At 40.5% G+C, this 23,946-nt stretch overlaps 2 protein-coding genes across 3 annotated transcripts in view; one reads left to right on the top strand and one right to left on the bottom strand.

Annotated features, from left to right (window-relative positions):
• The window catches only part of PLPP1 (phospholipid phosphatase 1), a 119,230-nt gene extending 100,440 nt beyond the window's left edge, over nucleotides 1-18,790 (top strand). For both annotated transcript variants that reach the window (XM_065873523.1, XM_065873522.1), the window contains exons 4-6: nucleotides 5,596-5,653; nucleotides 17,583-17,759; nucleotides 18,380-18,790. In XM_065873523.1, coding sequence (XP_065729595.1) covers nucleotides 5,596-5,653; nucleotides 17,583-17,759; nucleotides 18,380-18,511 — 367 coding nt within the window. In that variant the 3' untranslated portion in view covers nucleotides 18,512-18,790. The remainder of the gene's footprint in view (nucleotides 1-5,595; nucleotides 5,654-17,582; nucleotides 17,760-18,379) is intronic.
• A 102-nt stretch (nucleotides 18,791-18,892) lies between these two features.
• MTREX (Mtr4 exosome RNA helicase) overlaps nucleotides 18,893-23,946 on the bottom strand; it is a 135,034-nt gene continuing 129,980 nt past the window's right edge. Inside the window, exons 26-27 of the mRNA XM_065873971.1 lie at nucleotides 20,365-20,469; nucleotides 18,893-18,945 (exon numbers count right to left, since the gene is read on the bottom strand). Of these exons, the coding sequence (XP_065730043.1) occupies nucleotides 18,893-18,945; nucleotides 20,365-20,469 (158 nt within the window). The remainder of the gene's footprint in view (nucleotides 18,946-20,364; nucleotides 20,470-23,946) is intronic.

The raw sequence follows: 23,946 nt of genomic DNA, 5'->3' as shown, positions 1-23,946 counted from the left end.
TCTTTGTGCTGGTGCTTTGTTTCTCTAGGATGCCTTGATGCCTTAAAGTGGAATTACATATAGACAGATACATTTAGATAGATGTTGCCAGACCACCCTCTTAGAATTGTGTGCTTGTATCAAGTGAGTATGAAAGTACTAATTTGTCCCATTTTATAGCCTACTTGAGTCCCCAAGTGTCTTAGATGTGAGTTTTTTTAAGATAATAACTTGATATCTCATTGCTTAAGCATTTAGTAACAGTTATTGGTTTTACAAATCCTTTTGAAATAAAGTAGGATGAATATGGGGACATTGTTCATTAAGGGTCATTCCTTCTATGTACAGTTGTGTGGGACATATTTTAACTTTTTTACAGGATCAGTCCATGTTTAAAGGTTATCACAGAAGGGAAATTTAACATGTCCTTCAAATTAATTTGCTGTTATGTAAACTTTATAATCAGGAAATAACATTTGGAGAAAATGCCTCATTTTGCAAATTGACTTCCTTTTATTTGGTCTTTATAGCATACATAGAACAAATTAGTATTCTCTTAAGATAATTATTTGCACATAGATGACATTTATTTTGTCACAGATCATCTAAGTTCTTCTTCATCTATTTACTTCACACATGTTGCCATGTATAAGCGGTGACTCCTGTTCTTTCTGATGGGTGCTTCCTTCCTGGAGATGGCAGGATTAACGTTGATGCTGGGCTTGCCTGCCATTCACAGGGATGGAATCATGGTATGGTGGGAAAGAGTTGGGAAGATTCAGATTTAAACCTCAAAGTGATGTGACTTTTTTGAGCTAGTTGCTGAACCTCTGGGAGGTTCCGTTTTCTCTATGTGTAAAATAGGATTGACAGTTCCTGTTATGGGGGTTTTTGTAAAGAGTGGAAATTCTGTGTATTAAGTACCTGAACATAGAAGGTACTCAATAGCTTGTAACCATTAACAGTCTTTTGACAACCTTTCTGCTTTAGAATGCTTTAGGAAGCAATTTTAGGAGAAAAAGGAAGTTCTCCTAATTTGCAACAGAGCCACTTTGGCATACCCAGTGAATGGTGGAATAGTAATAATTGGAAACATTTGTGAGTGCTGGCCACTTTATAATTAAAAACAAACTGTTTTTGCCAAACTATTGTATCTCCTAGTAGAGCAGTTTATTTTAGATAACATTTTATTAGTTCTAAGTCTTGTTTAAAAAAAGATTGCTTCTAAAGATGCAGACGTAGAGAATGGACTTGAGGACACGGGGAGGGGGAAGGGTAAGCTGGGACCAAGTGAGAGAGTGGCATTGACATATATACACTACCAAATGTAAAACAGATAGCTAGTGGGAAGCAGCCGCATAGCACAGGGAGATCAGCTCGGTGCTTTGTGACCACCTAGAGGGGTGGGATAGGGAGGGTGGGAGGGAGACGCAAGAGGGAGGGGATATGGGGATATATGTATATGTACAGCTGATTCACTTTGTTATAAAGCAGAAACTAACACACCATTGTAAAGCAATTATACTCCAAATAAGATGTTAAAAAAAAAAGATTGCTTCTATTTCTGGCAATATGGAGGATTAGAAATGCTTACTGATACAGTTCAACTAAACATGCTAGATGATATAGCACACATATACATATGCACATGTTTTGTATTATATATTAAAATATACATAAATCTTAAAATACATATAAATCTTTTAAATAAGTAGCTGAGCTGGTGGGAGAGTAAAGGACTTTTTATGAGGCTGGGGTCAGTTAATGCTGTAGATTTGATGTGTGCCCTGAAAGTACCTGCCATTTCCTGGTAGCCTAGAGCCTGAGTTTTGATAGTCTCTGAACATGGGGCACAGGAGATAAAGGCTGAGGCCAGAGCAGTGTAGAAAGACAAATGGAAGGCCTGTGGATAATATAAGGACTCTCAAAGGGCAACATCCTCCCAGGAGGAACCATCAAAAAGAATCCTTAATCATAATATCATACTTGTACTCTTCTGAGGCCAGAATTCATACTATCTGTGTGGCTTAAAGAAAAAAAAAAGGAGAAGTTTGAAGTGGATTGATAGTGAATCCAGCAGAAGAGAACACATATTTCTGGAAGAATTCTCTTTAAAGCAAGGACTCTTAAGCTTCCCTGCAGGCAGAGTCCCAAGAATATGAGCTCATACTCTAATATAAATGAACATATAATCTATTCTAAGTGAGAGTCAGATAAACTACATAAACTCTCAAAGATTGCAGATATTAGAATTACCCTATAGAATATAAAATCAACATGTTTGCTGTATAGAACTAAATTAAGAAGAGACTGAGAATATGATGTAGGATCAAGAGAATCAAAATTCACTAGACAGATTTGCAAAAGATCCAAATCTTCTATAAATGATACACACATAGTAATTTAAATTAAAAAAACAGATTGATTAAACAGATTAGACACAGTGAAAGGGAGGGAAGATAGACCTGAGGAGACCAAGATTAAAAATAGAAAATAAAGGTTAAGAGATGTGGAGGGATAGAATGAAATGTCTAACATGTTGAATCAGAATCTCAGAAAAATGATAATAGGATGGAGAATACATAATTCAAAGATCAAATTACTGAGTCCTGTCTATCCAAAACTGGTGAAGTATCCAAATCCTCAGACATAGGAAGCCAATGAATACTAAATCAGATAAATAAAAGGAAATTCATACTTAGAGACATGATAACAAAACTGCAGAATATTGAAGACTTTGGGGGTAGAGGAAGTAATTACAGAGAAAAGACATATAACTCAGAAAGGCATGGCAGACATATGGCTCACATTTTAACAGAAGATAGTATGATGATATGCTCAAAGTGATGAGAAAAAAATCATCAACCTAGAATTCAAGGTATCATCATTCAAGAATTAATGCAAAATAAAGACATTTTCAACTAAAAGAATAACTAAAGGTGTAACCGTTCTGTGTATTTTACTGTTTTGTGAGTTGGGAAGAGGAAAGGAAGAAAAGTCAGGTGGTAGGGGAAGAGCAGTGAGGTGACTAGGAGGTTATTTGTGATTTAACCTTCCCATGAGCCCCAGAATACTTAGTAAATTCCATTAAAAAATTAAGAAACACTTTGTGTGAGTTGATTGCTTCTGATGACTGATAAAAGCTGGATTTGGTTGTCTTTGCAGTTTGTAAGGCTGAATGCTGATGTCGATGTTATGGTGAATTGAGGAGTAGGAACTCAGACCCTGGGGGCGGGTGGATGGCTGTGAACACTCTTAAGGCTATGATTTTGGGGTTCAGACCAGGTTTAATGAGTTCTCCCAGGAGAAAGGGATGCCCTGGCTGACAAATGTTAAGAAAAAAAGTCATCTTAAGTTTGCTATTTGGAATAGAATCCCATTCACAGCAAGTTACATAGTCAAGGCCAGTCTACTTGCTCATTATTTACTAGACTATGCCCCAGAGTTAGTGCAAACAGCTCCATTTCTGAATATATTTTTATCTCTGTAAATTTTCTTTTTGAATAGTCTTTCATAAGCTTTGATGGAAAGCTAGCTTAAATTGTTACTGTATGTATCTACTTTCATCAGAGTGGCTATAGTGAAGTGAGATGGTAGTCTAGGATTGGTTAAAATCTTAAGAACAGAGCAGGGTTCTTAGACCAGGGCCAAAATCTTAAACTTTTCAGTTGAGGTCACTGTGATGAAAACAATCTGCATTTTGACTACTCTTTGGATGTTATTAAAGTATCCATACAATTGTTTGTTCATTTGTGAATTATGGACATAATAAAATGCCCATAAAAGCTGTATCTCCTAGAGACTTCAATAGAGATTTGTATGGAATATGAAAATAATTTGAATTCATGTTTTCAGTGTTTTCTTGTTTTCTTTTGAATGGAAATAAAAGCCAATGTTACCATGATGTGTTTGATAACTTACTGTGGGTGAAGACTTAGAGACTGAGTCTCTAAGCTCTCCCTTTATGTCTTTAATCCCTGTCTGTCGAAGTCAGAGCCAGACTTCTTTGGCTGATCTTAAACTGGATAAAATATCTGTTTACATATTCAGAATAAGCAACTAAAACCATTTTGTTTTCAACTAATGAAATCACCCTGTGAATGAATCAGAGGTGTTCGAAGCCATTACGTGAGTCTGGTTTTTATAATTTTTGTGGCACAATCTACAGTGAATACTCTGAACATGGAGTTTCAGTGAAACTTTTAACTTGCTTGGCTTTGAGAACATTTCTGTGATCATGGTCATGTTGGCTTGATGGGACTTGACAATCCTTGAAATTGGCTTTTATTAACTTTAGGCTCTTCAATATAACTTATTGAAACTAGTCATAAAATGTACAGAACTCTGCTCAAATTATCTGATTTAAAACAAGGATTTGTATTGACCTTTCAATAGCCAAGTAGTTGGGAAGGCTAAAAATGATTTATTTTTCTTGTTTTACATAGATTAAACCCAGGATAATTATCAAGTTTCATCACGTAAATCCTGTTTGGCACAGGAAGTTGGAATATTCTCTTTCTTAGGAATGTATCTGATTATAAAAAAGACTATCATAATTCTTGGTGGAGTCAGCATCAGTATCTGTGTAGGAAGTCTCCACTCTCCTACTTAACTCTCAGTTGCCAAACGTTCACACATGACTTTCTGATACATGTTTTAGGAGTCTTTTCTCCTCTCTGAATCAGGGGAACCAAATTCCTTTTGAACCAAGTAGGGTGTAATAAGTAAGATACTTAAGAACCTGGTTCCTCTTGGTTTTGTTCTTAAGTGCAATAGAATTAGGTTTCGTAAGCATGCTGTCATTTTTAGGTAGAAAGATGATACCTAGATGTTTATAGACTATAATATTGAAAGAGCTGGCTCATCAGGTACAGGACTATCCGTGCACAGTGTGAAAATAAATGTCAAACAAAAGCACTTAATCTGGTGGGAAATCTAAGGCAGGATGCTAAAATAACACTTTAAAATTTTTGAATTTATTTCTTAAAAAGTAGTCAACTTGTGAGTGTTCCAAAGGAGGTATTCATTACTGCTGTTCAGGGACAAACCCTTCAAGTGGAAAATAAAACTTAAATCATGGTTACAGAAGTTTTTATGTAATAAAGTCAGGCCTTTTATGCCAGTTATGGCTTGTCATGTATTACTTCAGAAATGCTTGGCAAGTTTGTTCTCAGTGACTCATTACCCATCTTAAAAGTATCAATAAAATGATGCTGAGTAGAAATTGGACCTCAGACCCTCCTAGGACTCTTTAACTACTGCCTGCCCCACCCTTCTGATTTCTGAAGGTAAGGGGAGAGAGCTGTGTACACTGGGGAGGTAAGGAGATTTATGAAATAAAAAGTATTCTTTGGGCTTCCCTGGTGGCGCAGTGGTTGAGAGTCTGCCTGCCGATGCAGGGGACATGGGTTCATGCCCCAGTCCGGGAAGATCCCACATGCTGCGGAGCGGCTAGGCCTGTGAGCCATGGCTGCTGAGCCTGTGCGTCCGGAGGCTGTGCTCCGCAATGGGAGAGGCCACAACAGTGAGAGGCCCGCGTACCGCCAAAAAAAAAAAAAAAAAAAAATTCTTGGTTTCTAGGAGAGAAAATTAATGTTTCTTTTCTTTCTCTTCTAGATTGTCCTTTTACTCGGGCCACTCTTCGTTCTCCATGTACTGCATGATGTTCGTGGCAGTAAGTACTTTGTGTCTGTTGATGGTGGCATACGTGCTGCCTGCACTTTATGTGTTCAGCTTTGGTGTCCTCTACTGTGAGACCCCTCTGACATTCTCATCGGCTTCACTTCTCAGTCAGCTGTAAGCCATTGCTGGCTGCACTAAGTTCAGAGGAGAAATGGATGCCTGTGCTCCTGCCAAAGCCAGTTACAATTGTTTGAAACAGCTTTTGTCCTTCATTTAGAGGAAGCAGACAGGCGCGTTGTATAGCAAGCTGCAAATTGGAAACCTTCAGGATAATAGGGAGTCTTTACTCCTGAAGCAGACAAGTGGTGGAGGACACTTGTCACTTTTCTGACGATGGTAGCGGCCTAAACAGATAACCATCAAATCTGCAAGCCTGGTGCTAAGAATTAGGTGACATGTCCCCTTACTTTGGGACGTATTTTCTGAAGAGGTTTTCTGGAACATACAAACAGCTTCTGTGTAATCCCAGCAGGTCACTGCTCTGAAATACAGGCCAAGGTGACTGCTGCCCCTCACGACCTCACCTTGACGAGAGCCCTGGCGTCGTCTGCACGGCATGGTGCTGAGCAGCCCGGCCTTCCCTGAGGGCTGCTGGGGTGAGGAGTTTGGTTTATTGCACGTGAAGGCAGCTGTTGTTGCTCCTATTTGAGCAGGTTTTATTTTCCTTCCACTTTGTGAAACATTTCCCAGACTGCTTTCCATGGGACTAGAAAGGTTCTAACTTCAGGGAGAGCCAGTTGCTGCTTCAGGAGCTTGTCATCTGTACAGTCTCCCGATGGCGATTCTAATTGCACTTGCATTATACAAAGTCAACAGTGAAGAGTTAGAGAAGACTGGTACCCATATTTTGCATATCAAACTAGAGATGAATGTGTAGTGAGAGTAATTAGTGGAAGACCAGGCTGTAGGGCACACACAAGGGGTCTTTAAATGTCAATTTAATTGACTTTTATTTTTTATAATGTCTTCTGTGTCTGTGTGTCTCTCTGTATGTATAAAATTATCAAAATTTGGTGGGAAAAGAAGGGAGAGGAGAAGATCTCTACCTTAACAGATCAGCTTTAATTTTTTTCTTGATTTTCTTTGTAAGTGGATTTTTTATATAGTTGTGCTGTGTAAATTTGCTGTTTCCCATTCCCCTTCCCCCTCTGATCACATAAAGTGCTATATGATATTAAATTCATGACATGGATTAAAGATTCACGATGTGTATTGTTAAGAGTAGCCTGCTGGGAGTTATTTGGTTTCATTTAGAGAGAATTTAACATGTTTTACCAAATCTTCCTTTTATTTGAAAAAAAAATTCCAAAAAATGAAAGAATGTAAAATTTATAAAACGTAAAAATTGCAGATGTGTTATATAAAATTCAAACCCAAACTTCAAAACCTTTTCAATAGAGCTAATTTTTGGCTTCTTCAACATTTCTGCAAATTGCAAGGCTTTCATCTTATGTTAATTTTGTGAGGAAGCAACAGGGTACCGGTTGAGCAGAATTTAGTTTCCTTTTTAAAATATTCACCCAAATGTTTCTGAAAATGTGCCATGGGAAATGGGACTTATTTGACGGTAGTAACAGCAAATACCGTTCTAGCAATCTCTGTTCATTTATCTTTTTAGGAAAAATTAACAAGTTTTCTAAAGGGAGCCACCATATTTTTTTCTCTTTAAACAGGACATGGGGAGTGGGGGAGAAGGGGAAGGCTGGCAATGGCTAGAGCTATTAATATATCCTGAGAACTTTTCCCAAAGCAAAGTTTGTGTCTATACTGAATGGCTTTTGAATGTTTGTAGGCCCCAGAGCCAGACATCACCAGGGCTACTTTTGTGGTTTGTTATTCCCTCACCTGTGTGTCAATATATTTAAGTCCCTCTTTATGAGAGAGAACTAAGAATCTGAGGTTTGGTTGATATTGATGATGATGTGCATTTACACTACTCTTAAATTTTGACTCCTTCTGAAAGCTCCCATGAAGTAGGAGAGGAGGGATGATTGCCACCCTTTCACAGTCATAGATGGGGAAATAGGGGCCTTGGGAGGAGGCCGCTAAGGTCTATAAGCTCTCTGGGAATCTCTTGTTAATCAGGCTCCCTTGCTTTGTTGACTACTTGAGCTGGACCCTAGTCCAGTTACTTTGAAGAAGGTCAGGTGATGCAGATCTCTGAAAATAAAATGGTGACATATAACTTCCACTGTTTTGTTTTTATAAATTTATTTTATTATAAATTTATTTATTTTATTATTTTTTGGGGGGCTGATTTGGGTCTTTGTTGTCTCTGTTTGCGGCGAGCAGGGGCTACTCTTCGTTGTGGTGCGCGGGCTTCTCATTGTGGTGGCTTCTCGTTGTGGAGCATGGGCTCTAGGCACGCGGGCTTCAGTAGTTGCAGCATGCAGGCTCAGTAGTTGCGGCATGCAGGCTCAGTAGTTGTGGCTCGCAGGCTCTAGAGCGCAGGCTCAGTAGTTGTGGCGCATGGGCTTAGTTGCTCCGTGGTATGTGGGGTCTTCCTGGACCAGGGATCAAACCCATGTCCCCTGCATTGGCAAGCATATTCTTAACCACTGCACCACCAGGGAAGCCCTCCACCCACTGTTTTTAATTTCAAAGAATATTCTCAGCTGTATCATACTCCATGCCTTATATTTATTTTTGCTGTTCTTCTTTGCTCCTTTGACCCTTCTTAAAATATCTGTATATTCACTCAAATAGAAACTTTTACTGAGCTCTTCTGTGAAATATGAAATTAACATATAGAGGGTGAAATTATCCAGAGGGCCTTGATGGCCAGCCCACTCTGTGGACACCCAGGAGCAAGCGAGGAGGCAAATTAGGGCTGTAAGCAGAGGGCAGATTACCTCAACTCTATAGTTCGGTGGTTGGGTCAGTATCAGCTATTTAGATGTAAAGGTATAATGCAAAAGAAAAAGCTCAAATAGGTTTGTCATAGACCAAGAAATTTCTGGAGAAGCAAGCAGACCAGAGCAGCCATGCACTGCGTTTCACTGACTCGGAGCAGTGGAAATATTTAGTTGATGTGGATGTAGGCTCCAGCTTTTATTTCAGCCGCTGAACACACAGATGTCGCCTTGCCTTCCAGCGTTCACATTTATATACCACACTTAACCACTACGCCCCCGCCCCAGATTCCTTAGGCAATGACTCGCCTTGCTCCCCTAGGCATCTTGGCATCATGCGTCAGTCCCAGATTCAGGTGGAGATGTAGTCATTTAAATCCTCTCTGAGCACAGTCTTTGATAGCCAGAACTTCCCTGTCAATTCCTGACACCCAGAAATTAACTTCTGGTTAAAAATGTCTCCTAAAGAAAATACCCGACCATTGTTCTCCTCAGGCAGGGAGCCGAGCCCTGCACATTTTACAGTGCCTGGAGTTAGACCTGTGAAAACCACCTAGGTTGGCAGCAGCGCAGGGTAGGGTTGCATGTAGCCAGTTGATGTGCTTAGTGACGCCCCTGGAGTTTGGCCACATGCCAGAGATTCCAAATTTACTTGATTGTTCAGGAAAAGAGGAATGGGATGAGACTGTCCTTTTTTCAGTACAGTAAGGAATACACTAAAGTACTTTTCCCAGCACTGTCATATTGAGACTGTAACCTCAGAGTGTTTATATCACTGCCTGTTATGAAATTTCTATATAAAACACTACAACAGGAACCCAAGTACCTCTCAGTGTCAGTGCTTCAGCTTGGCTTCCCTCCCTGCCACAGAATGCCTTGTGTCTGGGCCTTGCCCCCATCTCTGTGTTTAGATAGTGCTTGCCCCCATCTCTGTGTTTAGATAGTGCTTGCCCCCATCTCTGTCTTACTCAGACCCTCTGACACCACCTACTTTCCTCAGCATTTGTACAGTCCCTCATGTGGCATTGACCGTACACTACCTAGCACTGTTGATATTTCATGAAGATGTTTCTCAAACTGTGAATTAATGTGAGCATTGGGCAAAGGGCCCATAAACTACATGAATCCTGCCTAATTTTAAGGTAGGATTTGAGATTTAAATTCAGGAACTCTGTGAATCCTAAAGATGGTAAAATTAAAGTCTAGAGAAGAATAAACTGAGGCCTACCTTGCAGTGCTCTCCTGGCCAGGTCTCTCATCAGATGAAGGTGGAACAATAAAATGTGCCTCGCTTGGTATTAGAAGCAATGTTTAAAAATAAGTAGACCAAGGTATATTTCTTTGTGTTGAGCATGCTGTTGCTAGTCTAATTCAGGGGTTGGCAGATTTTTTCAGTCACAGGTCAGATAATATTTAGGCTTCGTAAGCCAGGTGCAATCTCAGTCGCATAGTCTTCTTTTTCAAATAGCCCTTTAAAAATGTGAAAATAATCCCTTGACTGTGGTTGAAAATGGGGGGGGGGACCCTCTTATTTTAATATGATTTTTAAATTTTTATTTATTTATTTACTTATTTTGGGCTGCATTGGGTCTTCATTGCTGTGCGTGGGCTTTCTGTAGTTGCGGCTAGTGGGGGCTACTCTTCTTTGCAGTGCATGGGCTTCTCATCGTGGTGGCTTCTCTTGTTGTGGAGCATGGGCTCTAGGCATGCGGGCTTCAGTAGTTGTGGCACGCAGGCTTCAGTAGTTGTGGCTCGTGGGCTCTAGAGTGCAGGCTCAGTAGTTGTGGCGCAAGGGCTTAGTTGCTCCGTGGCATGTGGGATCTTCCCAGACCAGGGCTTGAACCCGTGTCCCCTGCATTGGCAGGCAGATTCTTAACCATTGCACCACCAGGGAAGCCAGAAAAGGTCTTATTTTAAGAGTAAAGTACAGTCATACCTTATTTTATTGTGCTTCACTTTATCACACTTCACAGATAGTACGTTCTTTGTAAACTGAAGATTTGTGGCAACCCTGCACCAAGCAAGTCTATGGGTGCCATTTTTCCAATAGCATTTGCTCACTTCATGTCTCTGTATCACATTTTGGTAATTCTCAAAATATTTCAGACTTTTTCATTATTACTGTTATATCTGTTATGGTTATCTGTGATCAGTGATCTTTGATATTACTGTTGCAAAAATATTACAACTCGCTGAAGGCTCAGATGATCGTTAGCATTTTTTAGCAAAGTATTTTTAAGTTAAGGTATGTACTCTTTTGAAGACAAAACGCTATTGCACACTTTAATGGACTGTACAGTATGGCGTAAACATAACTTGTATATGCACTGGGAAACCAGAAAATTCATGTGACTCTCTTTATTGCGATATTCACTCTACTGCAGTGGTCTGAAGCCAAACCCACAATATCTCCAAGGTATGCCTGTATTAAGAGACTTTATGAGGCAATAGCATTTTATAGTTAAGTGTTACAAGGTCAGTCTCGGAAAGGCAAAATAAAAATAAACCAGCTTCAAAAAATACCTTGTTCAACAATCAGATTTTAAAAATGAGGTTGTACAACTAGATCCTTTAATGGAAGCTAAATGTTTTTTTTTTCTTCAGAAGTTTTAGACAAAAGAAAGGTGATATCCTACTCTTCAGTGATAATAATGGAAGAATGTTTATGTAGTGTCATAGACATTGAGTTTCCTTACTTTTTAAAAAAGTGTAATTTTTTACACAAAAGGAAAAATGTGTACAGCTTCTTTTTTCCAGCATAGTCCTGTGCACTGGGAAGTCCTCACTGTTTATTCTGACATCATCTTTGTGACCCATATCGTGAGGCTCTTCATAAAGTGACCCACAAGTGTTAGCTTCTCTGTGTTTTGGGGGAGGCCTCTCTGCACTTGCCAGTGAAGCATTTGCTGCCTGCATGGTGCAACTTCTTCCTACAACGCTCCTCTCTGGGCTTGAATATCTAGTTATTTTGAGCAAATTGACTCCTGTCCTTTTTGCCCAAAAGAATAAAAACATTGCCTTTATGAATCTCTAATAATATCCCAGCTAAGCAGCTTTTCTTTCTTTAAAAATATCAGGCATAGTAGCTTATTTTCAACCCATTTTCAGTAGGTTTTATTTGCTAAGAGAGATTGGACACTTTATCCTGCATTGAGCTGTAAGATTTACATGGGGTTTTCCTGACCAGAAGCCCTACCTGGAACAGTGGCATTTGCTCATTTTGGAGGCAAAAACTACCTGAAACCTTCCTTTTCACGAAGGCCAGTGGTGAGGCCTGGTTTCAGTGAGAGTGTTCCTTGGAGGATATTGGTGGAGTGTGGCGACAAGGCTAATTCTTTTCAAACTAGTTTCTGCTTTCTGAAACTGGGCTCTGCAGTCAGTGGTTGTAACTGATTTGCTCTGAGCTCTTGATTTGACTCACTGGTCAGGTTCAAGACAGGGAGGGATAGACAGACCTCACTGCAGTCTTTGGGCCTTGAGGTTAATGCTCTCTCCCTATCACATCCTCCTGTGGTATTTGTCTCTCCTCCTCCTTTAAATAGATGAAAATGGGGGGAGGGAGGTGTGTAAAGGTTAGTGAAGCATATGCTGTATCTTTGTCTTTCCTGTTAACTCTTTTTCATTTCCCAATTTGTGTCTCCTGGAAATCCAAGGCCTGTTGCATTTTCCTGTATGTTAGAGCAGGGATGCCACCAGGCAGGCTCATGTGTTCCTTTTATAAACATGACTGTTCTCTTAAATATTTCAGGACAGTGTTCAGATTGGTGGGGGAGGTAGGCATAGGAGGTGTAGTCCTTTATACACGAGCAAAGACTGGACACCTAACTGGGGATTCTCCCCCATCCATTTTCTCTCCTTGGCTCACCCTTGTGTTAATTCCCTTTGCTTCCCCTCTTAAAAACTTAGTTACCACTGCAAATCCAGCTCAGTGTAAATCCCTGGATTAGGCCCTCTTTTCTACCTGCCTCTTTATGTCTACAAGTCTTCCACTGCTGACTGGAGTTTTGTGGATTGCCTTAGTAATGAAACTCGCCAGCTGCATTTGTTTTCATCCTTTGTTCCTTTGCTGTCCTGCACTGGGGCTTCATGAATCCTGTACTATCACAGTGTGAAGCTTTTGCTTCTGGGAAGCACCTCAGTGAACTGCTGCAGGTCATTGCTTTTGTTCTGCTGTTTCCACCTTGTCTTTTATTTCTAGTTGTGAACTTTCTATTTTGGAGCTTTTTCCTTCACCAGAAAGTTGGATGATAGGATTGGGAGGGATCCAGAGGCTAGAATCTCTCATCAAGCAGTACCCCCTTCCCCCCAATGAAATACCCACTGGGCAAGTCAGTTAGCTAGGCCAAAGTGAAGCATAGCATGTTCAGAGAAGAATGTTAGAATGGGCCTGAGAGAATGATAGATGAGTCATTTGGCTTAGGGGCTCACACCCTTGTACTGTTTGCAGAAAAAAAGTCATAGAAGTAAATCCCATGCCTAGTGCCACAGTTCTCTTGTAATGGTGCCTTCAGTGGACATTTAGTATGTTTGTTCTGATGTGGGATTTTATTTTTCTAAGTTTTTCTCCTTGTTTGAACCCAGGTGTACAAACAGCCTGTTTTCCTTTTCATTTGAAACGTACCTTTTTAAAAAGTAAAACTATCATTTGAGTCACAGAAATTCAAATTTAAAAATAAAACAAAACAGGATTTTGGTTAAACACACAGAGAGGAGGCTGTTAACTGGCTTTTTTTTTTTTTTTTTGCGGTACGTGGGCCTCACTGTTGTGGCCTCTCCCGTGGCGGAGCATAGGCTCCGGATGCGCAGGCTCAGTGGCTATGGCTCACGGGCCCAGCCGCTCCGCGGCATGTGGGATCTTCCCGGACCGGGGCACGAAACCATGTCCCCTGCATCGGCAGGCGGACTCTCAACCACTGCGCCACCAGGGAAGCCCAAAACTTTTTTTTTTAAACATCTTTATTGGAGTATAATTGCCTTACAATGGTGTGTTAGTTTCTGCTTTATAACAAAGTGAATCAGCTGTACGTATACATATATCCACGTATCTCCTCCCTCTTTGCATCTCCCTCCCTCCCTATCCCACCCCTCTAGGTGGTCACAAAGCACGGAGCTGATCTCCCTGTGCTATGTGGCTCCTTCCCACTAGCTATTTTACATTTGGTAGTGTATGTGTCCATGCCACTCTCTCACTTGGTCCCAGCTTACCCTTCCCCCTCCCCGTGTCAAGTCCATTCTCTAGTAGGTCTGCGTCTTTTTTATCTTTTGGTTGTAACCAGCTGACTTATGTATATCTCCTAGAGGAGAGGATGGTTTATAGTAAAGACATACATGGATTAGAACAGGCACACCAACAGGAACAGAACTTTTTCCATGTGTCTCATTGACCACCTGGGTTTTTTACAGTGTGGCTGCCACTCCACTGTGGCTGCTTCATTCTTTTCTATTAAATGGCTCATTCTTATCTAACCATAGCTTTTGCTCCCTCTTTAGTTTGCAAGTAGCCTATCATGTATCCATTAGGTGCCATTTCTACAACTTCTGAAAATAGAGAACTCCTTTTTACTCCCAGTGTAAATCCCAGAGGGCACATTACAGCCCAGCAGATTTCTAGGTCAAGCCTGTCATAAGTCATACTCAGTGCCCTCCCAGAAAATAAGGCAGGGCTATGTGGTCCCCTTCAATTTTGTCTGTGGATCAGCAGTTTCCCCCAGAGGGAAAACTGAAAGCTTTTTAAAAAAATTATTTTTGGGCAGCGTTGGTCTTCGTTGCTGCACGCGGGCTTTCTCTAGTTGCAGAGAGCGGGGGCTACTCTTCGTTGCAGTGTGCGGGCTTCAGTACTTGCAGCTCATGGGCTCTACGGTGCACGGGCTTCAGTAGTTGTGGCTCATGGGCTCTAGGGTGCATGGGCTCAGTAGTTGTGGCTCATGGGCTCTAGGGCGCAGGCTCAGTAGTACTGGCGCACGGGCTTAGTTTCTCTGCTGTATGTGGGATCTTCCCGGACCAGGGCTTGAACCTGTGTCCCCTGCATTGGCAGGCGGATTCTTAACCACTGTGCCACCAGGGAAGCCTGGGAGAATTGAGAATTGTAGATGCTGCCACTGAACCAGTCTGGTACCATATACAACATTGGATATGGAGTTCTGTAAGTTCTAAATCTTAAGAGATAAGCAATTGAATGCCTTACCTCTAATGGGTTTAGTGCACATGTGATTAACATATGCATGTGTGGGAAGAAGGGAAACAGTGGAGATTGCAAAGGCAGGGACCTACAGAGCCTTTTTACTATCAGCTCTGGCATTAAAGCATGAGCTGTCCCTGTATCTAGTTCTAATATAACAGTGCTGAGAAGCATCAGATAGTCAGTTTCTCTGAGACAGTTAGGGAAAGATGGAGGAATGGAGACTTCTTTTTAATGAAACATACATACTTTCTTTTCCCCTCTCAAAGGACAAGGAGTAGAATTTAAAAAGTTATAAATCCACGAAGTCAAAGAATGGAAAACGAGACAATAAGCAAGAGGTAAAGATTCTGGAAAGCAGTTAAATGAGTGGTAGGAGGAAGCCAAGTCTCTAGCGCCTCCAGAGAGAGGGAGCTTAAAAGATTTGCACTGCAGAAGCTGAGAAAGGATGAGGAAGCGGAGCCACCAGAAAGACAGCATGGTGTGCTTTGTTGGACCTGCTCGTGTAGGACAGACTTTTGGCTGGAAACACGGGAGGGGAGTTGATGAGGTCTGGAGTTGTTCAGGGCATGTCAACTGTGGAACTCAGTTGACCCAAGGTTCAAGAAACTCAATGTTTACCGCCTTGGGGTCTACTGAAATGGAAGAGTCTTCCCAGGGAAGAGCAGGGCTAGAGGTGGTGCCCAGCTTTTGTAGAGCTACACTGAGTACCCTGGACCCAGGGAAACACAGAACAGGCATATAGGAAGCACACTCAATTAACCAACCTCACCCAGAGCTGAGAACTGTTCTGTGACCAGAGCCTGCACTCAGGCCATACGGCCGTTAGTCAGCAGAAGGGCCAGAACACAGAGTGGAGCACAAGGTTAGGTGTATGATCACAACTGGGGAATCTCAGAGCTCCCACAGGGGGAGTGGCCTCTGGATCCACACCGAGGGGACCATCTGTACTTGGGTAGACGTGAAGAAGAAACTAAGTACTTAGAGGGTAAAGGGTTCACCTCAAGTATACTGCAACTTATTTGATTACTGACCATAACTGAATGTTACTTTCACAGGGACGTTGAGGAAGAGATTGGGGCAAATTAATACTTATTTAACAGATGTCTGCAGGCTACCTAGAGTCAAAGTCAGGGTTCAGGGTCCTTTCAAAGGGAAGTATTGTTAGAGGGGTTTTAGAATCTTAAGTGAGGGAGAGCCTTGAAAGCCCTATCTCTGAGTTTCCTTTAGGGTAGGACTAGCTTTACAACCATTTTAGAGGGTTTTTTTTTTGCTTTTTGGTTTTTTTTATTGCTATGTCGCTAGCAGGGATGGGTGCAGTTCTCCCTAAGATGTCTGCATTCATGTAAGTATTTGTAATTCTTAGGTGTATGTTTTTATAGTCTAAATAACCCACGCCTTTAACCCTTATCTGAAAAGGTGGCTTAAGAATAACCAGAAGAGGGTCAGTTAAACTTTATATACGAAACTTGGCTTCAGCCCTAGTCAAGGAACTGTCCTCCTTAAAATGAACAAAAAGTTTCCAATAAAAATAGAACTAATGAGGTGAAATCTTATCTGGCATGGCTGTGGTACCTAACTGGGCTTCAGTTGGCACATGTCAACTTTGTCCCAACCAGAACCAACTATCTTCCCAACTCTAGAATTTTGAGACAAGCCTCTTACTCCTTACGTTTTTATAGCTTCACCAACAACAAACAAAAAAAGGGGAGAGGAGCTCTACAGAAAGCCAGTAGCACTTCAGCCAGCTAAGGAGTCCAACTCAGTTAAACAACTGGTATGCTCTTTTAGGGTTAGATGTTTATACTATAAAGTACTTGATAAAATTAGACAACCTCTGGGGCTTTGCCAGGTGCTGAGAACTGAACACATATAGCAGTGCCCAAAGAACTGGAAATGGATTTGTGTATCTATTTTAAATAGGCAGCGTCACTGGGTACAGCCACATAGTTAAATGCAGTCCTCAGAAAACAATTTAAGTATATGAGCCATAAATTACTGAGCAGAGTTTTAAAAAATGAATATTAAGAAGTATATTCTTATTGGATAGAAGTTAGGAAAAATTTTTTTTTTACAAAAATGAGACCATATTGGCTGAAAGGAGTTCATAGGAAACTATTCCAAATTCATTCTACATTACAGTCTTTAGGGATGCACCCGAAGTCAGAGGCAGGCTGACAATGGCAAAGGCAAGATTCTCAGGTCTGATTAGAAAAGTCATATAACTTAAAGGGTACAGGTGCTATTGAAAGAATAGACTCCTTTACTGGAACTACAAACTGTATTATTTACTTAGGCAGATTATTGTATTTACTTATAAATACAGATTATTTATTTAGTCTCAGTTGCTCTGTTAAATAATTTGAGGCCAGAGGAGCTCTCAAGTAAATTGTTTGGGTGAATTAAGCAAATTTAGTTCCTAGATGGCTGGCTAGAAAATACAGTAGCTTGGCCCAGGGTAAGGGCAACCTGTGCTCAGAATGCTAGCAGTTGATCCCAAGACGCTACACTAATGACAGTTATAATTCAAACTGCAAGGTGAGGAGCTGCCCCCTGAAATCCTAGAAGGTCCGAAACGCTTACCTTGTTCATAATTTGAAGAGTGGTCTAAGTAATAAATTATGTTACTAGGGTAATAGTTTTTATTTTTTAAATTTTTTATCCTTTTGGTTTTGTTTTGGGATTAATTTTTAGGTATTAATGAGTACAAGAATGCTTGCTTAAAGCCCTGTTCCATATATATAGTAAATCACAGATTATTTAATGAATATTAATATTTTGTGACTATCATTTTAAACATCAACCCTTTAGCAATGTGGTGATAATTAATATAAAACGTAGTCTCCAGTTGGTATGTTAAGTTATTTTCTTATTCTTATCTTTTCTGTTAGCTTTATCTTCAAGCCAGGATGAAGGGAGACTGGGCAAGACTCTTACGCCCTACACTGCAATTTGGTCTTGTTGCTGCGTCCATTTATGTGGGCCTTTCTCGAATTTCTGATTACAAACACCACTGGAGTGATGTGTTGACTGGACTCATTCAAGGAGCTCTGGTTGCAATATTAGTTGTAAGTATACAGGGCAACAGCCTACATCCTGATACTGAGAAACACTTGGATAAATAAGTAGAAAAAAATGTCCCAACGAGAAAAGTATGCTAAGGCAGAGAATGTGGCTCAATAATTGCTACTGGGTAAGGACCCCAACGTTATTAAAAGCCGTTTTAGGATAGATAGCAAATAATACCTACGTTACTTACTCTTCGCAAAAGTTATTTAAAAATTTACTAAATATTTTTTAACTGTAAAGAGCTCTGGCTATAAAGTTTTCTTTGTAAAGAGCTCTGGCTATAAAGTTTTCTTTGTATGGCTATAAAGTTTTCTTTTTAGTATGAATTGAAAAAACAAGAAACAAAACTAATTTACATGAGGAATGACACTTTCATTAAGGACTAGCAGAGTGAAGCCATCTGCCCAGTACATAACAGAGCAACTCTCAGAATGTCCTTAACAAAAATTCCTGTTAGCCACTAATTTATTCGTACCCTTAACCTGTATCCTGTAAAGTATATCCTTTTGTTTATATTTTGCACACTGCTTATTGCAACTTTGTATATGGTTTTTAAACTTATTTAAAATTGTATCATTAAATACTTTGCCCCATTCTAAATGTTACCTGTTCTATACAGGCTGTATATGTATCAGATTTCTTCAAGGAGAGAAATTCTCCTTTTAAAGAAAGAAAAGAAGAGGACTCTCATACAACTCTGCATGAAACACCAACGACAGGGAATCACTATCGGAACACTCACCAACCTTGAAGGTGGCAGAGTGCCCAGATGAAGCTGGCCAGCTTTCTAAAGGAAAATGATTGCAACCAGAAGGCAAGAGGATGTGTCCTTCTTCCCAGTATACAAGCCTTTAAGGGGACTGCTGCTACTGTACCTCTTGGATGCCCACTTTACCTGTGTGTATATAGTTACATTTAACACAATGGTTATCTAATAGCTCTAAGTTCATTACAAAAAATTTCAAGCCTTTCACTAAAACAAATGCCCCACCTGTACATTTTTTTATTAAAAAAATGTAATGCTTATGTACAACTGTGTATGTAATATGCTTTCTTAGAATGATGCTTGATTTAAATATACATCAGACAGGTGGTGAACAATTTAAAATCCCACATTCCTTTAGCTGACTCTTTATAAGTAGAGGCTGGCAGCAAACACAATATCTCTCTTGATTTTGGTGATTCCTAAGAGAAAAGAAAATACAGTTTAAATTCTCAAGACCACAAAGAATGTAATTCTTCTCCCCTGGGGTTTTGAAGACAGCACAACAATCCTGATTAAATTTGGTGAGAGGGCAAGCCTGGAAAATACAAAACCTTGCTTGCCTGAAGGACACCTAGAGGAGTTCACAGCCACCTCTGAGAGATGGGAAACTTAGAAACCAGACCCCTGTTCTCATGACTCTTGAATCTAAAGTACCCCGTGCGTGCGGGGGTGTCTAAAATTATTCAGAAGGACCAGACCAGAGGGACTAAGCTGTCCAAGAAGTTAGTTGACCCAAAAGCATGAATTTTTCAGCCTGCAATGGAAGGCACTACATTTCAGTTACCATGTGAAATTCTTTCTGGACTAAGGACAAACACATTTTATCATATAGAAGTTTACAAAACTAGACTTAACCCTGGAGTCATTAAATAGGTCTGCCTCTCTTTAACAATGTTGAAGATATAAGCAGCTTTCATAAGCTTCTTCTTAAGGCACTGAGTTGCCAGCAGAATCACCAGGTTTGACTGTGAGCAGCTGGTAACTCAGAGCAACTATGTGGCTGCTCTTCTTTGATGTTTTAACTCATAGTCCTTTCTCTTGGCCAGCATTCAGATGGAATGAATGAAATTATTTGCAAGCACGTATGCCTCCCCTCATTACTACCACCTTGGTCTAGCCGTTCTTTCCTGATCTGGTCTTCCTGCTTCCACCTTGCTAATCTACAGACTTGCCTGTGATGCAACAGCAAGAACTGCCTTGTGAAACCGAAGTCAGAGCACATCACTCCTGTGTTCAAAACCTCCAATCATTTCAGAGGAAAAAGCTGAGGGCTGGGAGCTACATGACCATTTCTGTTCTTCCTCCAACCCCTACTATTCTACTCATTGTTCAGCTGTGCTCCATCCACACTGGCCTCTTGTTGTTGCTTAAGTATATCAAGTGTCTATGAAGACCTAAATGCCACCTTCTGAGTAGGGGACCCTAGGCCATCGTATCCATCCTCCAATTCCCTACTGTCTCTTCCTTTGTTTTTATTGCTACCTGATATATTTTAAGTGTTGACTTGTTTACTGTCCACCTCCCTGCACTAGAATGTGAGCCCCATTAAGGCAGGGGGTTGTATCTTTTTTGTTCACTGCTGTATTCCCTGGTGCTTAAAACAATGTCTGGCACACAATAAGTGCACAATAAATATTTTGAGATTTTATATATATTCATTTACAAACTTTTTCCAACACACACACACACTGATATTTTCTTTGGACACTACTACATGGCCCTTCATGGCAGTCCAGTGAAGAGCATCTGAAAATGTTCTCCTAGGTTGTGGTCAAGAGCTCAAGTCTCAACAGGATTTGCCTAAATTATTAGAAAAAGCTTGTGGGCTGGATACTGACCTTCTGAAAATTTATTTTCCAGCTCAGTGTTTCCAATGGCTTTTGCTGCTTGACACATCTGTCGAAGTAGTTCTTCCAGGCGCCTCATACAACGAATTATGCTGCCTGGACAGAAAACGAAACAAATCACTTGTAAAGTGTAAATAATCAGGAATAGCAGAACTTTTGTGAAGACGCAAGGAAGGTGAACATGGGATGATTTAACTGACTGATAGTACTTTGAGGGACGTCTCCTGCAGTAACCAGTAGTAAACTTGACTGGTGACTGCTAGGCACCAGGAAGGCTACAAAGATGAAAAGTTTAATTCCCATCCTTGACTAATGGTAGAGAGAGTTGTGGATTTATTATAATGTGTTGACACTTGCTCTTAGAGAGGTAAGTAAACAAAATGCCCTAGGAGCACAGGAGAGAGCAACATGGGTGAAAGGTAGCAAAGGTGACATATAACTTGGGTCTCTTATGAATGAGGTCCCTGTCAGGCAGTGACAAGGGAAGACCACTGAGACAATGTAGAAAAGCAGCTATTCAAGGACCCTGAGTGTGGCCTACTACGGCCTCTGGATACTATCCTGTGAAGAGAATGCAACAGGGAATTTTTAAGCAGGGGAATAACAGGATCAGATTTGTCAATTTTAAAGGTGCAATCAATCATTCTTCTGGACCTTAAACAGACTCTTTCATCAGTGCTTTCCTCACACAATGTGCCCTCAATGAAGCATAAAAGAGATCAGTCCCTTCCCACTGGATGTGACTCCCTGTCTGAGACAAGTGTTTGCATCAAAGGTGAAGTTGTAAACACTGTTTCACTTCTGTCAGACTTGCACAAGGAGGGGCCTTGGGATCCTTCCTCTTAAGTGCCACCTGCCTAAGTTTAAAAGTCTTGGATTTCATTTTTAATGTCTGAAATACATTAGGAATATCAGTTCTCTCTGATATGCAAGCTGTTAACTCACACTTCAGGTCCTTATTTAACTCCTTGCAACACTGGAAGAATTCATTAACATGTATCAAGCTCTTGTAATACACTCGATGTGCAGTGTTGAGGGCTCCTTTTTACCTTTTAATGCCTTGCACATTATGGTACAGTGTGCCCAAGGGAGAAAAACAATAGAGAGATTTAACTCATAAAGCAGAATGGAATTTGAGCTTAGACAAAGGCAAAAATATAAGCCATGTACCTAAGAGGGTCATTAGGATTCAGCAGGAAATGCCCATGTACATGTACAGCACCTTTTCTCTCTCAGAAAATGTTGCACAAGGGCCTGGGCTGATAAGGACAACATGCCTGGTTTCTGAACCCACCTATGGGCCAGAGAAAGCAGAACACAAAGATGCTAGTTCACAGCGAGAGGTTTATGGGATGAGATTGGTCAACAAGAGGACCACCAGCACGTATGTCAACCTGAAAGATCAATGGGGATACCTCTCTTAAAAGGATGCTATCATCTCCTACTTATGGGATGTTCACCTAATCTAGACTTGGTTATAAAAAGAGTGAGCTGAGACACCTGGAGTTAGAGGAAAGAAGACTGGATGGTGACCTGGATACTAGGAAAGATTCAGCTAAGTAATTAGCTCTATGATCTAGGCCCTTATTCTACTCTTATTTCCCCTTCTTATTTGTAAGGTAAATGACGATAAATGCGATTTAAACAGAGGGCTTACTTTACCTAACTGGATTTGTCTCACTTGAGATACGAGATGCACAAATTCTGTGACAGGGGCAAAGCTCTAAAGGAATGTAAGGTCATAATACAGTCCTTAAACCAAAATATTCAAAGTTCATACTTTATTGTCCTTCCTCTTCTCCCATTAAAAGGTCCATGGAGTTCTTGGAGAAGTAGGGTCAAGACTGACATCTCACCTCCACATCTACACACATCTTACAATAACCCTGGCTTTCTTATTATAGGAGAGTAATGTTTATAATAAGACTTAGGCATCAAGGAAAGGTGAAATAAGGCTGAGCATGTTTCAAGAAAAAAGGGTTAGAAAAGGGTTATATCCAACATTTTCTGAGTACTTACTTTGTGGCAGGTCTATATGTTTTTTGTAAATTTTTTTGTTTGACCCTTACAGTTCCATGAGACAAGTACTGTTATCCCTATTTTACAAAGAGGGAAAAGAAGCTCAGAGAAATTATAACTTGACCAAGGTCAGAGCAGGGAGTATGTGATGGAGTCAGGATTTAAATCTAGACAGTAAGATTCTACAGCCTAAGCATTTAACCGTATTATACTACAGTACCTCACAAAAATGATTTATCTATATTTTCTATAATAAATGTATTACTTTCATAAATTTCAGTTTTAATTAAATTCAGTTTATACATTTAAAATAATCGAGAAAAAATTGTAAATATTTAGTAAGATTTTCAGGTCATACTCTAAGCTCCTCACTTCTGTTATAAATCTTCATTGCCAGGTAATGCCAAAGAATTTGCAGTAATGGGTTTCAAGAAGGAGGAAGTAGTGGAAATTGGCAAGTAGGATCCAGTCACAAAGAGTCTGTTTTCTTAATTCGGCAATCAGAGTAATGACTTGTGATAATTTCAGTGAAATGGGGGACTAGGTTACTATGGCTCAAGAAGGAAATGCGAGGTAGGGAGTTGAAGATGGTCTATTCTCGACTACTCTTTCCAAGCCTGGCTTGTGAAAGGATTGAGGGATTGAGGATGATGATGACAACAAGATAACTTACTAAAAAATGATGGCAGCAGCTAACACTTACTGACTGCTTTGTGCCAGGCACTGTACTAAAGGCTCTACATGCATGATATTAACCTCACAATACAAGATAAGAGCTATTATTATTACCATTTTATAGCTAAGGAAACAGGCACAGTTAAGTAACTTTCCCAGGATCATTCATCTAGTGAGTGGGTAGGATTTAAGACCAGGATATATATGCTCTTGCTCTTAAACACTGTATGTTATGTTGGTAGCTGGAGAAGACATGGATGAGAAATATAAACATATTCATATGCTAAAATGGCAGCAGAAAGGACGTGACTCAAGACTGCAAAGGTGCAGAAAACAGTGGAAGGTGGCCCTGGAACTGAGTGCAATTTCCTCTGAAGAGGAAAATAAGGGAAAGGATATATGCCATGAATTTCTAGGTTAAGACAGGCCTAGTGGCATCTCCCTTTCCTCTGAAGCAGGAGTGATCACCTAGAAATCTGGGGCAAAGTTGAGGTAGATGCTTAAGAGAGCAGTGAGGATCTGGAATTGCCTCTAAGAGAAGTCCCAGAGCCAGAGAGAAGTCCTGCATGGAGGACATAGTCTCTGGACGTGGACCAGGGATTACATGCATGATGTTAACCTCACAATACGAGATACGAACTATTACTCTTCCCACTTTATAGCTAAGCAAACTAAGTAGTAGATAGCATCTACTACTTGAGGGACTGTACTAGCAAGCTGTGGGCAAGACTACATGAGGTAGTGTTCAAAGTGTACCCAGCCGGTGCTCAACAGTCTCTCCTTCTCCTGCTACTTCTATTATTACTAGGTTTAATGTGATTCTGAGGTTACAGACTGTGGCTTTTGATGACACCAAATCATACAATTATTCTCCAGCAG

Source organism: Phocoena phocoena, chromosome 3 (assembly GCF_963924675.1).
Source record: "Phocoena phocoena chromosome 3, mPhoPho1.1, whole genome shotgun sequence".
NCBI lineage: Eukaryota > Metazoa > Chordata > Mammalia > Artiodactyla > Phocoenidae > Phocoena > Phocoena phocoena.
Note: the sequence above shows the minus strand (reverse complement) of the source record. Positions and strands in the feature narration are given on the sequence as shown.